This window comes from Hesperophylax consimilis, chromosome 31, assembly GCF_061612785.1.
Source record: "Hesperophylax consimilis isolate HC1 chromosome 31, BYU_Hcon_1.0, whole genome shotgun sequence".
Classification (NCBI taxonomy): domain Eukaryota; kingdom Metazoa; phylum Arthropoda; class Insecta; order Trichoptera; family Limnephilidae; genus Hesperophylax; species Hesperophylax consimilis.
The window spans coordinates 9,979,525-10,000,000 of record NC_142866.1 but is presented as its reverse complement, the minus strand read 5'-3'; the positions used below and the strand labels follow the sequence as shown (position 1 = coordinate 10,000,000).

Below are 20,476 nucleotides of genomic sequence, written 5' to 3'. Positions count from 1 at the left end.
GAACGTGAAATGTCTTCCCCGGGCAATTTCTTCTACCGTTAAGGCGATGCACTACGTCGTGTAATATTTTAAATTGAGCCGCTATCAATAACAACCCTTACGTAGATGGCGATAAGGTTTAAATTCCCGCTTAACACCATCCGCCTGTTTTGATTTATGCAAGAAAAAAACATGGCCAAAAAGTGCCTTTCATTTTATTTTGTGGATGTTCGGGCATAAATATTTAATTTTTTTTCGATCATTTTATAAATAACATAATTTGCCACATTATACAATAAAATCATAACCGAACATGGGTTCGTAAGTAGGAGATTTTGAACTTTAGAGCAGTTTTCATAGGCCTTTACAGTATTTTTTTCTGGGCTTATAAAAAGACTTATCTAAAAAATACTCGATTATTTCAAAGGCCAAGATGTATTCTACTCGCAGTATTTAATTAAAGCATGTGAAACATTTCTAGGCGACCAAATTTTCAAACCAAAAACACATGATTTTGCATTACTACGTATGGCATCGCCTTAACCAAAGATATATATATATATATATATATATATATATATATATATATATATATATATATATATATATATATATATATATAATTGTATTTCTTTTATTGAAATAACTTCTCTTTTATAACTTTTGAAGGTTATACCTACTAACGTAATATATCATTGAAGAAGACGATAATACCAATAAATCTAAACGAATAACACACAGAAAAACAAAAAGGTAGCTGATAAAAACATGGGATAAATTAGTTAAAGAATAATTCTGAATTCTGAAGGTCCCAATGGTCGAGTGATTAAAGACGATGTCTCGGTAAAACCCAGATCATAAGTTCGAATCCTATTTGAAACCGTTATCTTTTTATTTTTCTCTATCTTCTTCTTTTATGAAATATGATTATTTATTTATTTATTATTTATTTATTTTTATTTATTTATTTATTTAACGCTCAGAGGGCTTTTACATGGTTGGTAGTATAATTTTAATTTGACAGAGACTTTGAAGCATAAAAATAAGAATAAAATTACATTTGATAAAAGCTATGCAACAAGTCATACAAACACAAGAAACAAAAACAGAAAATTACAGCTATTTGTAGGTTTACATGATGAGTTTAGGAGTATTGTTGAAATAAATGTTTTAAATGATCCACAAAACTTGCCAAGTTGGTATTGAATATGTCAACATCACCCAAGTAATGATTTCCCATTGTGTGAAGTCGTTGTATCGGAGAGTGGGCAATGTAGTTACGCTTATGTGTGCTGCTGTAGAATATTGTATTTTGTCGTGTTGTTACTGTCGGTGTATGTATGTTTATAAGTTGCAGGAGTTCACAATAGTCGAATTTAGAGTTAAGTATTTTGAATAAGAACGTTAAATCGTTTATTTTCGAGTATTTAATAAGAAATTATTTGATTAGGTAACAGGTTAGTTAGCTACTGTCTGTCTATCTGTTGCGCACGCCAGTGGCTGTACGCTCCGCCGCACTTGCCGGGCTCATACCAGCATGAATGCTGTATCCGAGCTGCACGTTCAGTCGTTCAACTTAATAATGCTCGTATAACGGTGGCCACTTCATAAGGAACCAGCGAGCGGTGGCCACTTCCGATCCGCCGACCCAATTGCCAGTTCCTGCTCACTCCGTCGGCTGAGTTCACGGTTAATGATGTAGTTAGTGCAGGTATCCAAATATGTTAAGTGTTAACGGGATTTGTTTAAGCACTTGCAGGACTGTTTTAATAACATACGACTAAGAATAAGAATAAACAGGGCAATTCGTTTACAAAAGTTGTAACTATCCATCACGTAGCCAGAGAGGCCAGACCGTCAAACAACTCGGTCTTGGCTCACACTCCTTGCCTCATTCACATTCATAAATACTCTTCTATTATTCTGAATCTTGACATGGCCCGACTGGACAAGTATATGATTCACTTGATTGTGACATGTCTCCCTCGGGCGTGTCGTATATTCTTTTATACTACTTTCTTCGTTCATGCATGCCCAAGCCATTTAAGCGTCCCTTTCTTAATCTTACTCATTTGCTTACATTGTCCGCGGATCTCCCCGGACAATTCTCAAACGATCATACATGATTTTACCACACATGCGCCTAGATAGAGCTCTCATCTCTACAGCATTGAGTCTACTGTCATCTTTCCTCTGTCAGTTCCATGCCTCACTCCCATACATCAGAGTAGTTACTAGCACTCCATTGTGGACTGCTGGCTTTGCTTTAATATATACACACGGTGCCCCTAAACTCGTAGTATTTTTAAATCTGACATTGCGATTTTTGAAAAACTTTTTTTCATTAACTAGAGGGTCAAACAATACTCTGCAGGAAGAAGCATTTAAAAGAAATAAACGGCTGTTAATAACCCCCCCAGGTCCGATTCGTTTTTCAAAATTGACCCTAAAAATTAAAGCGACAAACGAAAAAAAGTTTCACCACAAAATCGACGATGTAGATTCACGAGTTTTCGCTTGTACTCCGGGTTTCCGGACACTGTGTATTTTATACTTATAAAAAGTTTGACTACAGAAATCACAAGTTGCAAATGTATTTTTTTTATTTGTGCATACCACACAAGACTTCCAACTACGATGTATTTATTAATGCAAATAACACAATATTGAAAAACTTGAATTTGTAAATATTACTTCTACTAAATACTGGAAATGGCGAACTAAATAATGAAATAATTTATGCAATAATTAATAAATGTTTTACTGGACCTTAATTTTGAGAAATTTGCGTGTGTAATTATCGACAGTGTTTTGAAAAAACCCGTCAAGCCACATGGGAATGTCACTTTTCAATGGTTTCATAATTAGGTTATAAGTAAGGTTAGAAAGTTTTGAAAGTACAACATGGTTAAGTTTTTTTTTCAAATTGAGGTTTTTTTAACACGAAAAACTAATATAGTGTCTATATTTTTTAGGTTATTTCAAGAAAACCTTAGATTAAAATAATTATAAATAGATTTCCAATACATTTTTTTAAAAATTAATTTACTTTCACATTAACTGATTTTCAATTAGCTATACGAATCTCTTGTAAAATTTTCATTTTGTGGCTTGATGAGTTTTACCAAACCACACTTCAAGATTTCTAATTAGTTGTGTGAATCCGAAAATATACGTTTTTATCGTCTCCTGTAAATTTTTTTTTGTGGCTCGAAAGGTTTTATCAAACCACAGTTGATTTGTATTTGGAATTAAATGTAGATGTTTTCGAAGTAATTATTATTTTTACTGGTAATACTTATTTAGTCAGTAGAATGTTATTGTTGGCCACGTACTGTCAAGCTGTAATTATAGTTTAATAACTGCAGTGTTTATATTTGTAATAATTTCGTAGGTTTATGTTCTCAATATTATATTGAGTTCACATTGTGTGTTTTTGTTGTTGTTGTTATTTAAACTTGTACTATAAGTGTGTGGCTGCACATCTTAGCACAGGAAATATTCCCTTGTAAGATAAGCGGCATGTGAAGTTTGTTGCAATATATAATTAAAAAAAATAATATACACGGTGTCCGGAAACTCGTAGTACAAGCGGGAAACTGGAGAATCTACACCACATGGGGAACCCAAAAAAACATAAAGTTTTTTGATTTGAGCATTTTCAAAAAAAAAAAAAAAAAACCAAAAAAAAATATTTTTCGGCTATTTTAGGGTTAAAGTTTTTTCTGGTGTTTAGGGTTGAATAACAGATGTTTTAACCCTGCAGAGCAGACATATTTTATGATTACACCGGGTTAAATGAAGGGTGATTTCAAAATAATGCTTCAAATCCGAGTTTCTTCATTTGTTTTACTTTCAAATAGTTTTAATTAGTTGGGTACTTTGATCTTCAGTAATAATTTATAAGAATTTGATTAAAAAAAAAAAAAAATCAACTTCCAACTCGATTTACTCGATAACGAAAGCTCAAATAAAAAAAATATATACTACAAAATCGACTCCAAATGTGATGTAGATTCACCAGTTTCCCGCTTGTACTACGAGTTTCCGGACACCCTGTATATGTTTACTAGGATCACAAATAAGTGTTAGGTAATTAAAACAATAAACAATAAAAAAAATATTTGATTTATTTAGTCATGTACAAAATCGATACATCGTGCGTTATAACAATCATATGCATAAGAATACGGAAGTGCGTATTAAATGCAAAAACGTGAACAAAAACTTTAACATTGTGCGACTTTATCGGTAAATACATTTAAAATGACTTACACTCAAGGATACCTCATGAAACATCTGTTTAGAATCTATATTCAGTCTAAGGATTCCAACTGGTGTTAAGTAACATGGTTAATTGGTCTAAATATAGTAAAAACAATAAGTTTGATAAAAGTTGATAATAACCTATTGGAATACTTGAAATGTTTAGTTAACGTTTCTAACGCGATAACGCACCCTTTATTAACATTAATAACTAATATAAGTTTATCACAATTCCAAATTATATAAGTACATGGTTTAGTTCGGCAGATAGATATATAACAATTGTATCACATGGGATGTCTTAAATATTCACCTGTTCTTTAATTATTAACCCTTTAAGACCCGGTTTTTTTTGCAACAACTTTTTTTCTTTGCACTTAATGTTATGAACTGATATTTTCTGAAGAAACCGTGAAATTTAAAAAAGAAACGTATGTAAACATAGAACAACGCACAGAGGAATACAAAAATTAACATTACTTTCAAAGATACAATATATGTATACATATATACAAAAATACGATTGGGTCTCAAAGGGATAACTTTAACTTATTTTAACATAATCTGCAGATAACAACGTGTTTATTTTATTAATGCAATTTTTTTACAACAGTGAGCAGAAGTATTTTGCTATATGAAAATGAATAAAATGACGCCACAAAGTAATATTGAGTACTTTTATCTAATTGACAAGATATTGGCCTGTTATAAGTAATTCTATTGTTATAATTAGATAAGCTCACATGAATAATATACCGCATTATAAAATATAATATCGTAGGTAATAAGTAGTAACTATACGCTAACGTAAAATATAAACTAATTAATTAATAGGTAGGTTATGAGTATGAGGTCGAAATCGTAAGATAAACTAAGTTTTTAGATGAAAGTTTACTGTAAAATTATTTATGATTAGACTACGAAATATGAAGATGTCGTAAGTATGAGTATGTCGTTATGAGTATTAAAATATCTTGGGAAATGATGTGAAATGATTAAGAATATTATGATGGGTCTGGTTTGCGTTTAACTTTTTGAAGAGCCGCCAATAATAATATTTTTTTAAAAAATTGTTGGTTCCGCTGGGATTGAAATGTACTCTTAGCAAGAATGGAAATAGGCAATTAGCGCAGAAGGTTCCATATAATCAATCTGCATGAAGGATTGTTGATTTGGGAAGCTATACGGTGGAGAGGCCAACACGCCTTAGGTAAAAGGAGCTGGAGGGAATGAGAAGGAGATCGGTAGGAGTGGGTGGGTTTTCTGGAGGTAGGCAAAACTCTTTAAGGGTTATAAAAACACGCTAGTCGTACTGTAAAATCTCCAATTTCAGTATTTTGTGAGGATAAAGGGGGTGGGCGAGAAGGAGATGGTGAAGTTTAAGAGTTGGAAATAGGCAAAGAGGGTCAATGCTGGGAAAATGTCACAATGTTAGGAACAAAGAACTAGAAGGTAACAGTAATAGACAAGTCTCTTTTGAATGGGGTGTGGTGACGATGATTTGATGTAAATTGTTTAAAATCATGTTTTTATTAAAAATAAAGTTTAAGTTTTGGCATCGATGTTGTTGATATTTGAAGAACATGAAGTTGGTATAAATAGAAAAAGTCGTGCGCCGCAGTATTAAGGATTGAAAAAATATAATTTATCTGAATCTCTGAATATAAGTAGGTATTATAGTAAATTATTTACTATCTGAAAATAGAACCAAAAATAGAGAAGAAAATCGAAAAATTAGCTTTGTCACACTTACAACTATTAGGGTAAATCTACTTCGAGTTTTCTAAAATTACCGCTGGAAGGACTAGAAAAGAATAGATATAAGAAAATGATATATGGATATGATGTGATGAGTTTTGATTACACTTTGAGTTTTCAGAAGTTAATTCTTCTCTGCAAGAACCAAAAGTAGGATAGATAGTATGGTGATATATGAAAATGATGTGATTGGTCTTGAAGAAGTAGTAGTCTAAACCTACTCCACTTTGAGTTTTCTGAAGTTGCCACTGGTATAGAAAGATGACGGATAGATTACATAATAATGTATGAACATGATAATATGATTGATTTTGTAGAATTAGCAGTCCTAAAAATTGTCCGCTTCGAATTTTCTGAAGTTACCACTGGTGGGGCAAGAGACTGACAGATGCAACAATGATATATGAACACGGTGTAAGTAGCAGCCTAAACCAAGTCAAGAGTAGCAGTCTAAACTTAGTCAAGAGTAGCAGTCTAAACTTAGTTCACTTCGAGTTTTTTGCAGTTACCACTGGTAGGGCAAGTGATGGATTGATGGGATAATGATATGATTGATTTTGCAGGAGTAACAGTCTAAACCTAGTCCACTTCGAGTTTTCTGAAGTGACCACTGGTGGGGCAAGAGACTGACAGATGCAACAATGATATATGAACACGGTGTAAGTAGCAGCTTAAACCAAGTCAAGAGTAGCAGTCTAAACTTAGTCAAGAGTAGCAGTCTAAACTTAGTTCACTTCGAGTTTTTTGAAGTTACCACTGGTAGGGCAAGTGATGGATTGATGGGATAATGATATGATTGATTTTGCAGGAGTAACAGTCTAAACCTAGTCCACTTCGAGTTTTCTGAAGTGACCACTGGTAGGGCAAGAGATGGATTGATGTGATAATGATATGATTGATTTTGCAGGAGTAGCAGTCTAAACCTAGTCCACATCGAGTTTTCTGAAGTTACCTCTGGTAGGGCAAGAGATGGATTGATGGGATAATGATATGATTGATTTTGCAGGAGTAACAGTCTAAACCTAGTCCACTTCGAGTTTTCTGAAGTTACCACTGGTAGGGCAAGAGATGGATTGATGTGATAATGATATGATTGATTTTGCAGGAGTAACAGTCTAAACATAGTCCACTTCGAGTTTTCTGAAGTGACCACTGGTAGGGCAAGAGATGGATTGATGTGATAATGATATGATTGATTTTGCAGGAGTAGCAGTCTAAACCTAGTCCACTTCGAGTTTTCTGAAGTTACCTCTGGTAGGGCAAGAGATGGATTGATGGGATAATGATTTTGCAGGAGTAACAGTCTAAACCTAGTCCACTTCGAGTTTTCTGAAGTTATCACTGGTAGGGCAAGAGATGGATTGTTGGGATAGTGATATGATTGATTATGCAGGAGTAGCAGTCTTAACCTAGTCCACTTCGAGTTTTCTGAAGTTACCACTGGTAGAACAAGAGATGGATTGATGGGGGAGTGATTTGATTGATTTTGCAGGAGTAGCAGTCTTAACCTAGTCCACTTCGAGTTTTCTGAAGTTACCACTGGTAGGGCAAGAGATGGATTGATGGGAGAGTGATTTGATTGATTTTGCAGGAGTAGCAGTCTAAGCCTAGTCCACTTCGAGTTTTCTGAAGTTACCACTGGTAGGGCAAGAGATGGATTGATGGGAGAGTGATTTGATTGATTTTGCAGGAGTAGCAGTCTAAACCTAGTCCGCTTTGACTTTTCTGAAGTTACCACTGGTAGGGCAAGAGATGGATTGATGGGAGAGTGATTTGATTGATTTTGCAGGAGTAACAGTCTAAACCTAGTCCACTTCAAGTTTTCTAAAGTTACCACTGGTAGGGCAAGAGATGGATTGATGGTATAGTGATATGATTGATTTTGCAGGAGTAGCACTCTAAACCTAGTCAACTTCGAGTTTTCTGAAGTTATCACTTGTAGGGTAAGAGATGGATTGATGGGATAATGATATGATTGATTATGCAGGAGTAGTAGTCTAAACCTAGTCCACTTCAAGTTTTCTGAAGTTACCACTGGTAGGGCAAGAGACGGATTGATGGGATTATGATATGATTGATTTTGCAGGAGTAGCAGTCTAAAACTAGTCCACTTCGAGTTTTCTGAAGTTACCACTGGTAGGGTAAGAGATGGATTGATGGGATAATGATATGATTGATTTTGCAGGAGTAACAGTCTAAACCTAGTCCACTTCGAGTTTTCTGAAGTTGCCTGTGACTCCTCGCAGCGGGTCCCCGGCGCCCGCGCAACCCAGGGACGTGTTGGCGCGCAGAGCGGACACGGCGCCCTCTCGGGCCGCCTCGCTGAACAGCTCCAGGCGCACGCTCATCTTGTCGTTCAGCAACAGCATGTCGCGGGAGTTAGCGAGCTCAACCTTCCACAGTTCTGTAAGGCAATACAAATAGGTGATAAAACATAGAAATGATGTGGTAGATAATCCAGTATAGCCTTGGTTGTAGAACATCATCACTCGATCATCATCGAGTTTAAACCTTTAACTCGTATTATATTTAAAGCTCTTTTGAATTGTCAAAATTAAGAACTAGACAAGAAATGTTTCATCTATGAGAAAGTATAATTGATTGATTTATTGTTTTAATTTGACCTTTTTGCATTTCGTCCGTCTGTAAATTTGTTCATGTGTTCCCTTTCCGGTTCAAGTTGGTGAACGTGTTGGATACTACCTTTTTATGCCACTGGAGTTCGCATTCGCGTTAAGAGCTCTCGAATCGTAATAATCAATATTATAATAAAAATAATATATTAAGAACTTCTTAAATTAATATTAGGTTAAAAACGGGATCGCATGCCCTTAACAAATAAATTGACAGGTTTTTTGATAAATTTCATTAAAATGGATTGTACCTATTATCACGATGTCGGAACACGTGTTCATGAAAATACTAATATTTTCGTATATTGTCATTATATATTATCAAAGCAAATGCAGGTGCATGAATACGTGTTCTGATATATTAAGAATTTACAAAAAGTTCATCAGCAAACCGAACTACCGATAATGTGATGAGGTTATTGATAAATTAGCAATACTTAACTTTCTCCGTGTGTCGTTTAGAACTACAAGTAAATAAATTATCTACTTATATATTTGAGCATTATATTCATGATAAAAAATGATCTACTTATGTTTATGCATTATATTCACGATAACTAAATAATCTACTTATATTTAAGTATTATATTCATCATAAATAAACTATATAATTAAATTTAAGCATTATATTCATGATAAATGAATTATCTACTTATATTTAAGTTTTATATTCACGTTAAATAAATGATCCATTTATATTTAAGCATTATATTCATGATAAATAAATTATGTAATTATATTTAAGCATTATATTAATGATAAATAAATTAACTACTCATATTTAAGAATTATATTTACTATAAATATTATCTACTTATATTTAAGTATTATATTAATGATAAATAAATTATCTACTTCTATATCAGGATTATAATCACGACAAATAATTTATTTACTTATATTTTAGTATTATATTCATGATAAATACATTATCTACTTATATTTAAGCATTATATTCATGATTAAAAAATATTCTTCGTCAAAGAGTTGAATCCAATGCGTGACAACTGACATATTGAAATGAAAGTTTGTATGCAGCCACGGAGACTAACGCGAGAAGCGTTAAGACATTAAAATTATAGCGTGCAGTAATTTCTCGCCGGTATAATGTCCGAAGTAACCGCACGAAACGCGATCATCATGCCCACCCTTTCCAGATAATTACATGCTAACTTATACAAAATTAAAAAAAATAAATTATTATGGCCACTGAATGAACAATTGGCACGAGGGATCGAAGCGCTACTAAACTGGCCGACGTGCAATCGTGAAAGTGAGATCAACGCATTTTAAGTTGTAACAAAACCCGAATTGATCAAAATTTGTTCTATGTTTTAAATGATTTGAGCTTTAGGCACTCGGTAGAAATTGATTACAAGTATGATCTACTCCGATTTGAAAAATTGGTCTGTTCCATTTACTGTCCCAACTACTACACCAATGAAATTATTGGAAATCTTTTCAAGAAGGGTTTTCGATATTGATAAAAACTGATCAATTTTATCCGAATAAGGGGACATTTGAGCATTTTTACGCACACCAGATACGCCCACAATCTACTTCTATCTGTATATTTCTTCAGTGACTTCAAGTTACGCATTTTTAAATGTTTCATGCTGTTTACGTGCATCGAGTGACTCGAAAATTCAGCAGAGTGAATTTCTCCATATTTTTGCATCACATAAAACTTTAACACGTGGCCAAACAAATTCACATATATTAATCATGAAAATATGGAAATTGGTATCGTGTCATGATACTGTTGATATAAGTTGGTAAATACATAAACATTTTATTGAATGTTCACACGCTTAAAGGTTAGTAATCTTTCGAATATCAGAAATGCTTAACATTATTTTGTGCAAACATGTTTCTTAACCCTCGAGCATCTGATATTTTGCAATGTATTTAATCGAACTGTGTGGGAAATATTTTCACATATCATTCGATTCCTGACGAATTCGCAGTTTTTGAACGTATTTCAAAATACCATACTGTTTTTGAAAGTAAATAAAAGACACAAAACAAAAAACAAAACAAATTTTATTGAATAAAAAACATCGTCACTTATTCAAAATATGGCAAATATTTTTCAAATGTTGTTATTGTTGTTGTTAAAATATTAAAAAAAATTCGGGTCATGGTGTTGGTTTCTATCATTGTTTAAATCGTATTTCTCACCGTAATACAAAATGAGGTAGCATGAATTTCCAGTCCGTATCAGAATTGGAGAATTATCTCCTAAAATTACTCTTGGGGTTGGCGGTAAATCTACATTGTGTAGAGTATTTTCAAAGTTTCCAGGTACTAACGTACGATGAGATGAGTAGATCTTATTTCATTTAATCATTAACTTAAATTCTGACGATTGCCTGTGATTCAATAAGTTGACGTAATATTTGTTTAAGCCGGGTTGAACAACACATTCGCAATATTTAGTAATCGAACCTATCATAAAATCTAGGGCACTTGTGTATTTGGTATACATTTCGAATTTCATTATGTTTGGATATCAATGATGCAATACGTGAACAACAACTCTCCGTACCTATGCAAAGATCATTATTTATTAAAACCTCTTTCCGTCATTTAAAGACTGATTTTAAAGACTGACCTACATTTATTAAAACAAGATATTATGGTGTTTACTGCCCTTTCAAAAATATGTTATTTTAATTATAATAAACTGGCGCCGATCCGTGAAAAATTACGGGATATTATAGTTGTAGAAGTTGTGAAGGTGAAAGTATTATTAAAAAAAATATTTGCATAAAACTTACATTTTTTAACATCTATCAAAAAAATTAACAAAAGAAATACACATTTCAAATAATAATAATAATTATAATTGATACCACTATTTTTGGTACCTAACTACTTTATCGCTTGTTTGAATGGTTTTCGCAACCAAATCCTATTAAATATATTTAGTTATTATGTTTTAAACTCACTGATCATCTCCTCCATAGGCATGGTACCACCGTACTCCTTGGGAAGCACACTCTTGTCCACGGTCACATCCTTGGCGCTGGTGTACAGCTTCACCCTCTTTCTGATCTTTTCGGAGATGAGTGCCATGCCAAAGTCCAGCGCGAACTTGATGGTGGGAAGCACGTTGGTACCATGGATCTCCTTGTGGCGCATGGGGATTGTTCGCTGTAAAGTATTTTTTTATTTCATTAATAACTGGTCACCTGCCTTTAATAATCAGAGTAACATCAATGAAAGAATTCAAAACAAATATTTGAGCGTATTAATTTTTGACTTGGAATTCCTTCAGAACCAATGGTTTATTATTTTTTTATTGAAATTATTATTAAGTGACGTAAGAAAAAAGATCCTATATTTTAATATATAAAAATGGCTGTGTTCGGATACCCTAATCTCCGAAACTGCCCAACCGATTTCAATCAAATTTTATGAATTTTATTTTGGTTGGTTCCAGCTTGAAATATAGGATATTTTTATATGACCCGATAGGTGGCGCTGTTGTCGAGATCAAAATATATTTTTTTTATTGTTCTCATCAAAAAATAGATACAACTACAAATTTTTACTTCCCTAACTAGAAGCCGGCTGTGGCAAGAAAACGTCTTATATTATAAAATGCATACCAGATGGTTGAGATAAATTATGTTTTATAATCTTAATATTTAAAAATTCACAATCATAGTCGACGGAAATCGCTGAAAATTTCCAAGTTTGTTGTTCTTAGTGTCAGGAGTGTTTAGAATAATAGAGTGAGATATAAGTCGGGAACGACCAAGGAATACTTAACGCAATAACTCTGCACCGTATACGGAGGATGTAATGTAGTTTTTAACAGTAACATTGTGGTATATATTAGTGAATGGGGGAAGAAGTAGAGGCGCCCAAGAAAGACATTAGTAATAGCGAAGCATTGCGGGAATCCACTAGTTTTTATATAAAATTGTAAATTATCAGCTGGATAGTCGTGATAAATTAATGTTGACTAATTTTCATCTTCCTACCATTAGGTCAAGGTTCTCTAGTATAGTGACAACTAAACTACGTTTTAGGCTACAATTCTGTTATAAATAGTTTACACACCATCGCAAACTCTTATGCTAAGGTTGCTGATGTTTTTATTATGCCAATAAAACAAAAAGTTACCTCTCCATTTTTGACAATTCGCACCGCTTCCCGTGGCGTGAAGAGCGTGAGGTGCGGGAAACTGACACCAGCTCCGTCAGCGAAGTGCACAAAGCCCCGGACCTGGTTCTCTTCGTCTTCCATCAGGGTCTCGTAGCAGATGCCGTGGATGCGGCACATATCCTGGTTCGTATATTTATAGGGATCGAATACGCCTGGAATATTAGTCGACACATATATATTACTTTACATAATACAAGATAAAGTTTATTTTTTATCTTCCATATAAGGGTGGTTTGGCATGTGATATATATCTAACGAAAAAATATTTCGGTTACTAGAATAAAAATATTTAATTTAATTTTAGATATAAATATAACATTTTTGAAAACTTTTAAAGGAAACCCATCAATGTAATATTTAATAATTGATGAAGAAGATAACACTAATAAATATAAATGAAACACTAAATAGAACAAGTAATAGAAAATCAGACGAAAAAAACCAGCTTCAATTTTGAAACGAACCCAGGATCTCAATATAACAAAAAGATAGCAGGCAAAATATTTGAAAAATTGTTAATTCTGAGATTGAAATATGAGATCAACAAGGATGACGAAATATGAGGCCACAATGGCCGAGTGGTTACAATCGTTGTCCAGGTAAGACAGAAATCCTGGGTTCGATTCCCAGTTACGAACGTTACCTTCTTATTTTATGTTTCTCGTTCTGTTTCATGATTCATTCAGATTTAATAGAATTATCTTTTTATTCTAATTATTGCCAACTAGAAGCTAATTGCACATACAGTAGATAATATTAAATATTTTTTCAACTCTCCCTAAGACCAAAGTTTTTTGAATTATCTGGATTAATCGTGAAAATGAAATTACGTTGTTTTAAGAATAAGTCGACCGAATAGAATATTAATAGATGGTATATTTTTAAATTACACTTATCTGGCCCATTTTCTTCTTCCGATGTCATGTTTTTGCTAACAATGTAAATAATAAACAATGATCCGACAAAACGAACAAATCCACACATTAAACATCCCTCAACGCAACTCTCAACTCAAAACAAAAGACATTAACTCACCGCGCTTCATACAGTTTTAACACTTTATACAGCGAATTTGACTTATTTAACACAGCAACCAACATCTTCAAACCTAAAATCAATGAATACCATTCACACCATACATATTACTCAACACATACAATATCCATCCCCTTTCCCACCCTCCCTCCCTTCATCCCATCCTCATAGGTTAATGAAACTCTTTTATTCTCTCTAAAGATACATCAGTGAAAACCTTTTATTTGTTCAATAAATACTCATATTAAACTCATAAAATATTATCATTGTAGGCTTTCCAAAATAAAATACATTTTAGTCCAAATGATATACATAAAATTACATGGAATTGTATGAGATACGCTTAATAATTATTGCATTTTAGACTTCACGCTAAACCATCCATGATTTTTTGTTAAAATTTTGTAACGGATGGAAAATGGAAGTTTCACCTACTTTACCGAATGATTTTTACACAGTGAAAATGGAAGTTTTACACACATTACTGAATGATTTAATACGATGAAAATGGAAACTTCACACGCATTACCAAATTATTTAATAAAATGAAAATGGGAGTTTCACACACATTACCGAATAATTTAATAAAATGAAAATGTGAGTTTCACACACATTACCGAATGATTTAATTTCATACAATGAAAATGAGTTCACTCTTATTGAATTAGAATACTAACCTTGTATAATGCTTATTCTACTTCTGAGAGAAGAAGAAAATTAATATTGCTTCGCTAGGCTAGGATAACAAACAAGATTTTTTTAAAAGCTAAAAATCAATAAAGGTTCGTGCATATGGTTGCCAATACTCGTGATAAAAAGTCATAAATACCTGGTCTGTAGATGATAACTCTGCGTCCACCGGCATCCCTGAAAGGGCTCGCAAAACAATATCTAAAAGCAGTAAAGTTATATTATTAGTCTATTCCAAACACTATAAATTGTTACGATTTAATTATTTTAAAATATTTAATCATGTTAATATTACAGTTTCTGTGGTGCATTTCGTGTAGTTTCGTTTAAAAAGCGTTAAATATTAAATATAACAAAAAAACTGGGTGTGTCAAGCCTACGCAAGACAGAAGTGAAACTTCTAGTATTCCTCTCTCTCTATTTTCATTTCATCATCTCTATTTTCTCTCTTAGGTTAGTTTGAAAATTAGAGGTTAAATAATTCAACGACGAAGCATGGATTTGCTTTTTCTAATATTTTCTTATAGATGAATGACGTTCGATTAATGTATAGTTCCAAAAATTTTTTTTTCTGTAAATTATTACATATTATCAAAATAAATAAATTAATTAAATAAATGTAATACAATTATCATAATATACGGATTAGATAATAATTTTAATCCAACACAATAACGCAAAGCGCGCTCTAGCGGAGTAATGTTTTATCACAGTGAGATAAGTGTTTTTATTATTTTGCAATATTATTTTCTTTTAAAAAATGTTCTGACCTACTAAAAAATAAGATATTGAATGAAAAAGGCGTTAAAAACAAAAAAATAATGTGTGATGGCCGAGAATCGAACTCGGATCAACTGCTTGGAAGGCAACTATGCTGACCATTACACCACCAACGCCAGTTGTCGGGATGAGCTAAGAAGCATTTATATGTTACTTCAAAACTTTGACTAGATCAAATGAACTTTAATCGGTGGTGGGGGTACCCGCATTTTCGTTTCGATCGTGACTCGGTTTTACTCCGTCCCCGAAAATTCATTACGCGCCTAAAGAAGTTTCACTTCAATAATACTCTTCCTGTGCGTTGTAGAAGTGTCGGTAATAAGTCTGTGCTCTGTAAAAAAATTACCCAAAACACTGTTTTTAAAACCCCCTTTAACCCTTAGGATGCCGGGGGCAATATGACAATCTCCCGCCGTACACTGGCTGACACTATTTTCGCAATTACTTACTTACTTTTGGTAAATATTCGTTTTTGAAAATTGTTATGTCTTACAAGATAATGTGTGTATACACTTATATTATATTATAACATATCAACCTATGTAGATTCTTCAGGATCGCTACTTATATTCAGTTAAATGTTTTTTTTTTTATCTAAAATTATAAAGAAATATAATGTAATGAAGACATACGAAAATATTTTTGAAATTTATTATTTATTCTGGTTAAATAAGCGTTCTTTATAATAAAAGTAAGTCATAAGAGGCTTTCGTTTAAAGACTTACAGTAACTACGACTTTAAAAAAATAAAATTAGGAAAATTGACGTGTTATTTTGCAACGGATTTTTTAAAGATAAAATAAACATGTTTGCAAGTGAAAAGACAAGCCAGCATAATGTAAAGATATATTATTTTATTGCTAAGCGAATAAAAACTAATTTAGTGCGCTAGGAGCGTTTTATAAGTTTAAAATTACCATAAAATCGAAGCAAGTTTGGTGAGCTACTAAACCTACGGTGGATGTCTTGGCACACTAAGGGTTAAAGGATTAATGGTAACAGTTAAAGGCCAAATGCTGTTCAAATACATGATAAATAAAACTGTCACTCCAAAATAATCGTACTGTCATTAGAGAGTGCTTTGGTAGAAGGTACTTCTTTATGTCTTCAATTTACTTCATAATATATTGTCCTGGTAGGTACTTTGTTTGTGGTCAAACTGTGTCTTAAGGTTCTGAACGAAAGGAATGCTTACCCTAGTTCGATGAGTTCGAGCATGGAGGGAATTTTATAGTCGAGTTGATTAAAAGCAATACCAAAGGATTGACGCAGGAGAAGATATCTCTCAATGGCCTCTTCTACCATTGGAACACTGAACTTCTTTGCTCTCAAAAATCTCAGAAAGAAGCTGGAATCTAGTAGAATTCAAATAAGGCATATAAGATTAGTTAGTACTTAATTACTAAAGGCATACCGCTGATAGAGCCGTTGTAAAATCATTTTTCTACACGAAGGGGTGTTTCAGAAATAGCGAGTACAAGTTACAATGAGATCTCAGTGGCAAAATAATAAATTAATGACATTGGCTTACCACTGATAAATCTTTTGTAGCCTGTCCTCTGTTCTTATAAACATAGCATGTAAGTGAAAAGGATACAACGTAGCTCTTAGCGGCAGTGTATTTTGTTTAAGGTGGCTTGTTTCCATAGCAAGAAATGTGAATGAACAAAAGGTTGCTTTACATCTTTGAGATAATGTGTGACTTAAGGGTCTTATTTTTTTCTTCTTTTGTTATAACAAACAGCGTGTAGCGGTGGAAATTTTTACAAACATAAATTAGAATTTAAAAAGGTAATATTTAAAAATAATATAGTGCATGTGTAGTTTTCCCAAGGAAATACATCGGTGGAAAACGTATGTTTGTACCCATCCTGATGGCGTGAATGCGCGGGTTCTGAACTGCCCAGCTGCGCAGAGATCGTAGGGCCGAGTCGCGCGCCGCTGTGGTCTCTCGGAGCTCGTCTGCGGCGATCTTCTGCACCTCCTCGCTCAGCGGGCATGCGTACTCATCTTCCTCAGTAAGGTATCGCTTCTTGCCAGTGGTTGCCATTTTTCAGCCTAGAACAAACACTAACTTATAGAAGACTGGGGTTTTTATGAGAATTATGACAATCGCAAATTGTGCAAACAGGAATAATAGCAAATTACAGCAGAAAAAAATACATCAATGCAATACATTATTTTGTCACATATATCATCTATCAATTTTATCACAATTTTCATAATTACCTAGCGCAGATATTACCTGTAATAATGTATCTAAAGAATATAATAACTAATAACCAGTCCAGTATGACCGTAGTTGGTTGAAACCGGTCCAGTCTGATAAATTGTTTCATTTTACTCATTACATTGTAATTCTACAAAGTATACTAAAAGCTTCATAAATTCAACAGTTTGGTCTCTAAATTTCATTCACACACCATTGAAAGAATCCTAAATAAATTCTTAAGATATGTATATTTCACCTTGCTACCTACTTTATTAATTTAATTTATTAAAATTATTTGCGATATATTGTGTTTATTTTAAATTATTAATTCCTTATTGAATACCCCTTAGTTACAGTTACAAGTCAGTACCTACCATATCATTGTAGCAATTCTTATACAACTACAAGGAGACGAATCCAAAATTTGGGAAACATATCCTCCGATGTTGTAGATAAATTTAACTCAAAAATATTCCAATATAAGTTCGCTTTTAGACATTTTATGACTTCAAATAAAACTGTTTCATTTGGTGAAATGTAAACCATAATAAACCAAGCAGAGTTAAGACTATGGATGTGCAAAATGTATAGTTGATCGATTTGTTGCATCTAAAGATCAAATTATATTTATTTTATGTACTTAGGTATTAAATTTCTACGTTATTTTAATTGTATTATGTATGTAAGAAAACTACGGACATTCAATAAATAAATAGAAAAAAATGGATTGTATCAAAATTGCTACGTATGTAAGCAAAATCATCGCTTTTATAGTAATTATGGTCAGTTCATGATAATGAAATTGAACTAGTAACCGAATAAAGTATCTTAGAAAAATATTAAATTAAGATCGTTAATTTGAACAAGAATTTTGTCCGACAAATGGTTCTAAACTAGTCTAGTCAAAGTTTGTTTTACCTAGTTCAAGGAGTGCTTAGGAACTAGAACCTGCAGACTTCTCCTTGACACTATCTATCTTAAATACGTATAACCCAACAAAGGATCAATATTGTGAGTTCATTCAAATTATAAACACTACTACTATCGCTTTACTAACTTACGGAATTAAGTGAATGAATGTAAAAATATTTCGTCTTAAATATTAACGTTGGTGTGGTAAAGCCGGTTTGGATCCTGGTTTAAGTTCATTTTAACCAAACGAACGTCAAGTTATTCAATGTTCTGACCTTACGCGCCGCGTAATATTTACACCACGTTTTTTAGTAAGTCTGATCATGTTTATAACTTACAAACAAACAGGGTGTATCGGCAAGGACCCGACAAACTTTAACCAGCTATTCCTCAGCACATTTGGAGTAAAAAATGTTATGGGCGCTTTGCTGTCCGGTAACATTTTTTTCCATTAAAAATCCACACTCCGTCACTGTCATTTGCCTTGTTTCTCGTGTTCAACAGCTCTTATTAGCAAGTGTGTCAAAAAGTGTCCTCGCTCAAATAATAATAGTTAAAAATGAGACGAATGGTGCCGTGCCATTTCGTTGTGATTGTAAAAGCGCGCCAACGTAGGTACGTACGTAAATTATTCAACGAAACTCGAACAAAATATTGCCAGACGGGTTTTCAAAACTTTGACAAAGGATAAAACAGTGGTTAAATGTGGTGAAAATATGAATAATACATTTTTTATTAAAAAATGTTACCGGACAGCAAAGTGCTCATAACATTTTTTACTCCAAATGTGCTAAGGAATAGCTGGTTAAAGTTTGTCGGGTGCGTGCCGATACACCACCCTGTATAGTATATTACAAACATACAGAGAAATCACTTACTAAAAATGTTTAAAAAACATCATATCAATCAATATTTTCTTTAAGAAAAAACATATTACAAAAGATTCAAAACTACTATCATAATAACAGTAATAAATCATTAAAAATAACTTTTGCCCATCATTACGTGATAAATCATAAGTGGTGAAATAATATCACTGCGAAGAAGTGACGAAACGAAATAATACGTTATTATCTGTGCGGCCTGTAAGATACCCGGGCAATTACCGCGGCAGCTAATGGTAATGGCGGGGTCTGTTCGCTACTCACCTCGAGAGAAAGAGAGTACGGCCGGTCGATCTCGAAAGGAGGAAAGAGGAAAGCAATCGCCTGACATTGACCTACTCCTGCTTTATGTAAGAACCACTGACTGGCTGTATCTTGCACAATATTTCGGTATTGTTATTATTACGTATATTGGGTACGTATGTAAATAGGAAACTGATTTCGGTTCCGTTGAGGATATTCATATTGTATTTTGTAATATTTTTATTAGAATTGTTTTGCAATGGAAATGTTTCACGCTGAATATAATTGTGATGTAAATAGGTTATCGCATTTTTAGCATATTCGGACATAAATTTTTTTTTGCGGTTTTTATAAATACTCGCAAGGTACTGAAAATATATAAAAATATGATGAAATAATACAAGAATGTAGATATTGAGGAAGGTCTCGCGGTAGCGATTTATTATTGAAGACATTTCACAAACCATCTGTATATTATTAACAGATTTTTCTGAAATGTTAAAAAATGTGTAATTCATAGGTACACGGAATATTGCTAAATTATTACAAATCTCTTCAAGTTACTGGTAATCCGGTTAACAACGGGATTGCAGGTCGTTTCCTGATAAACTTTTTGTAAATTCCTACTATATTAGACCGGTCGGTGGCCGAGTTAACATCGCGTAAGTCCTCCATCACAACACAAGCAACATTTTCAGCTTACTGTGGTGGTAGTAGGAGATTTTCAAATATTGTAAGGTTATTCGTAACCCGGGAAGGTTTGTCTTTTATAAAAAAAAAATTTGGAATTAGTGTTCATGCACCTGCATTTGCCTTAATGACGAAATTCGAAAATATTATAATTTTTATTTATTTATTTATTTATTTATTTATGATAATTTTTATGACCATGTGTTTAAACAATAATA

The 20,476-nt window shown here is 33.1% G+C and overlaps 1 protein-coding gene across 1 annotated transcript; it reads right to left on the bottom strand.

Moving 5' to 3' along the window:
• Window positions 1-8,204: 8,204 nt before the first annotated feature.
• On the bottom strand, window positions 8,205-17,367 carry LOC149409432 (alpha-tocopherol transfer protein-like). Its single transcript, XM_089649842.1, has 6 exons — window positions 17,184-17,367; window positions 16,513-16,672; window positions 14,677-14,738; window positions 12,771-12,964; window positions 11,588-11,792; window positions 8,205-8,407 (listed from the first exon to the last, which is right to left on the bottom strand). The coding sequence occupies exons 1-6, from the start codon at window positions 17,365-17,367 to the stop codon at window positions 8,205-8,207; spliced, it is 1,008 nt and encodes a 335-aa protein (XP_089505968.1).
• Window positions 17,368-20,476: the final 3,109 nt, after the last annotated feature.

Coding starts and splice junctions, on each gene's coding strand:
- LOC149409432 (XM_089649842.1), bottom strand. CDS start 17,367: ATGGCAACCACTGGCAAGAAGCGATACCTTACTGAGGAAGATGAGTAC. Junction 12,965..14,676: donor AGTTATCATCTACAGACCAG/GTATTTATGACT, acceptor CTAATATTCCAG/GCGTATTCGATCCCTATAAA. Junction 11,793..12,770: donor GAATTGTCAAAAATGGAGAG/GTAACTTTTTGT, acceptor AATACTTTACAG/CGAACAATCCCCATGCGCCA.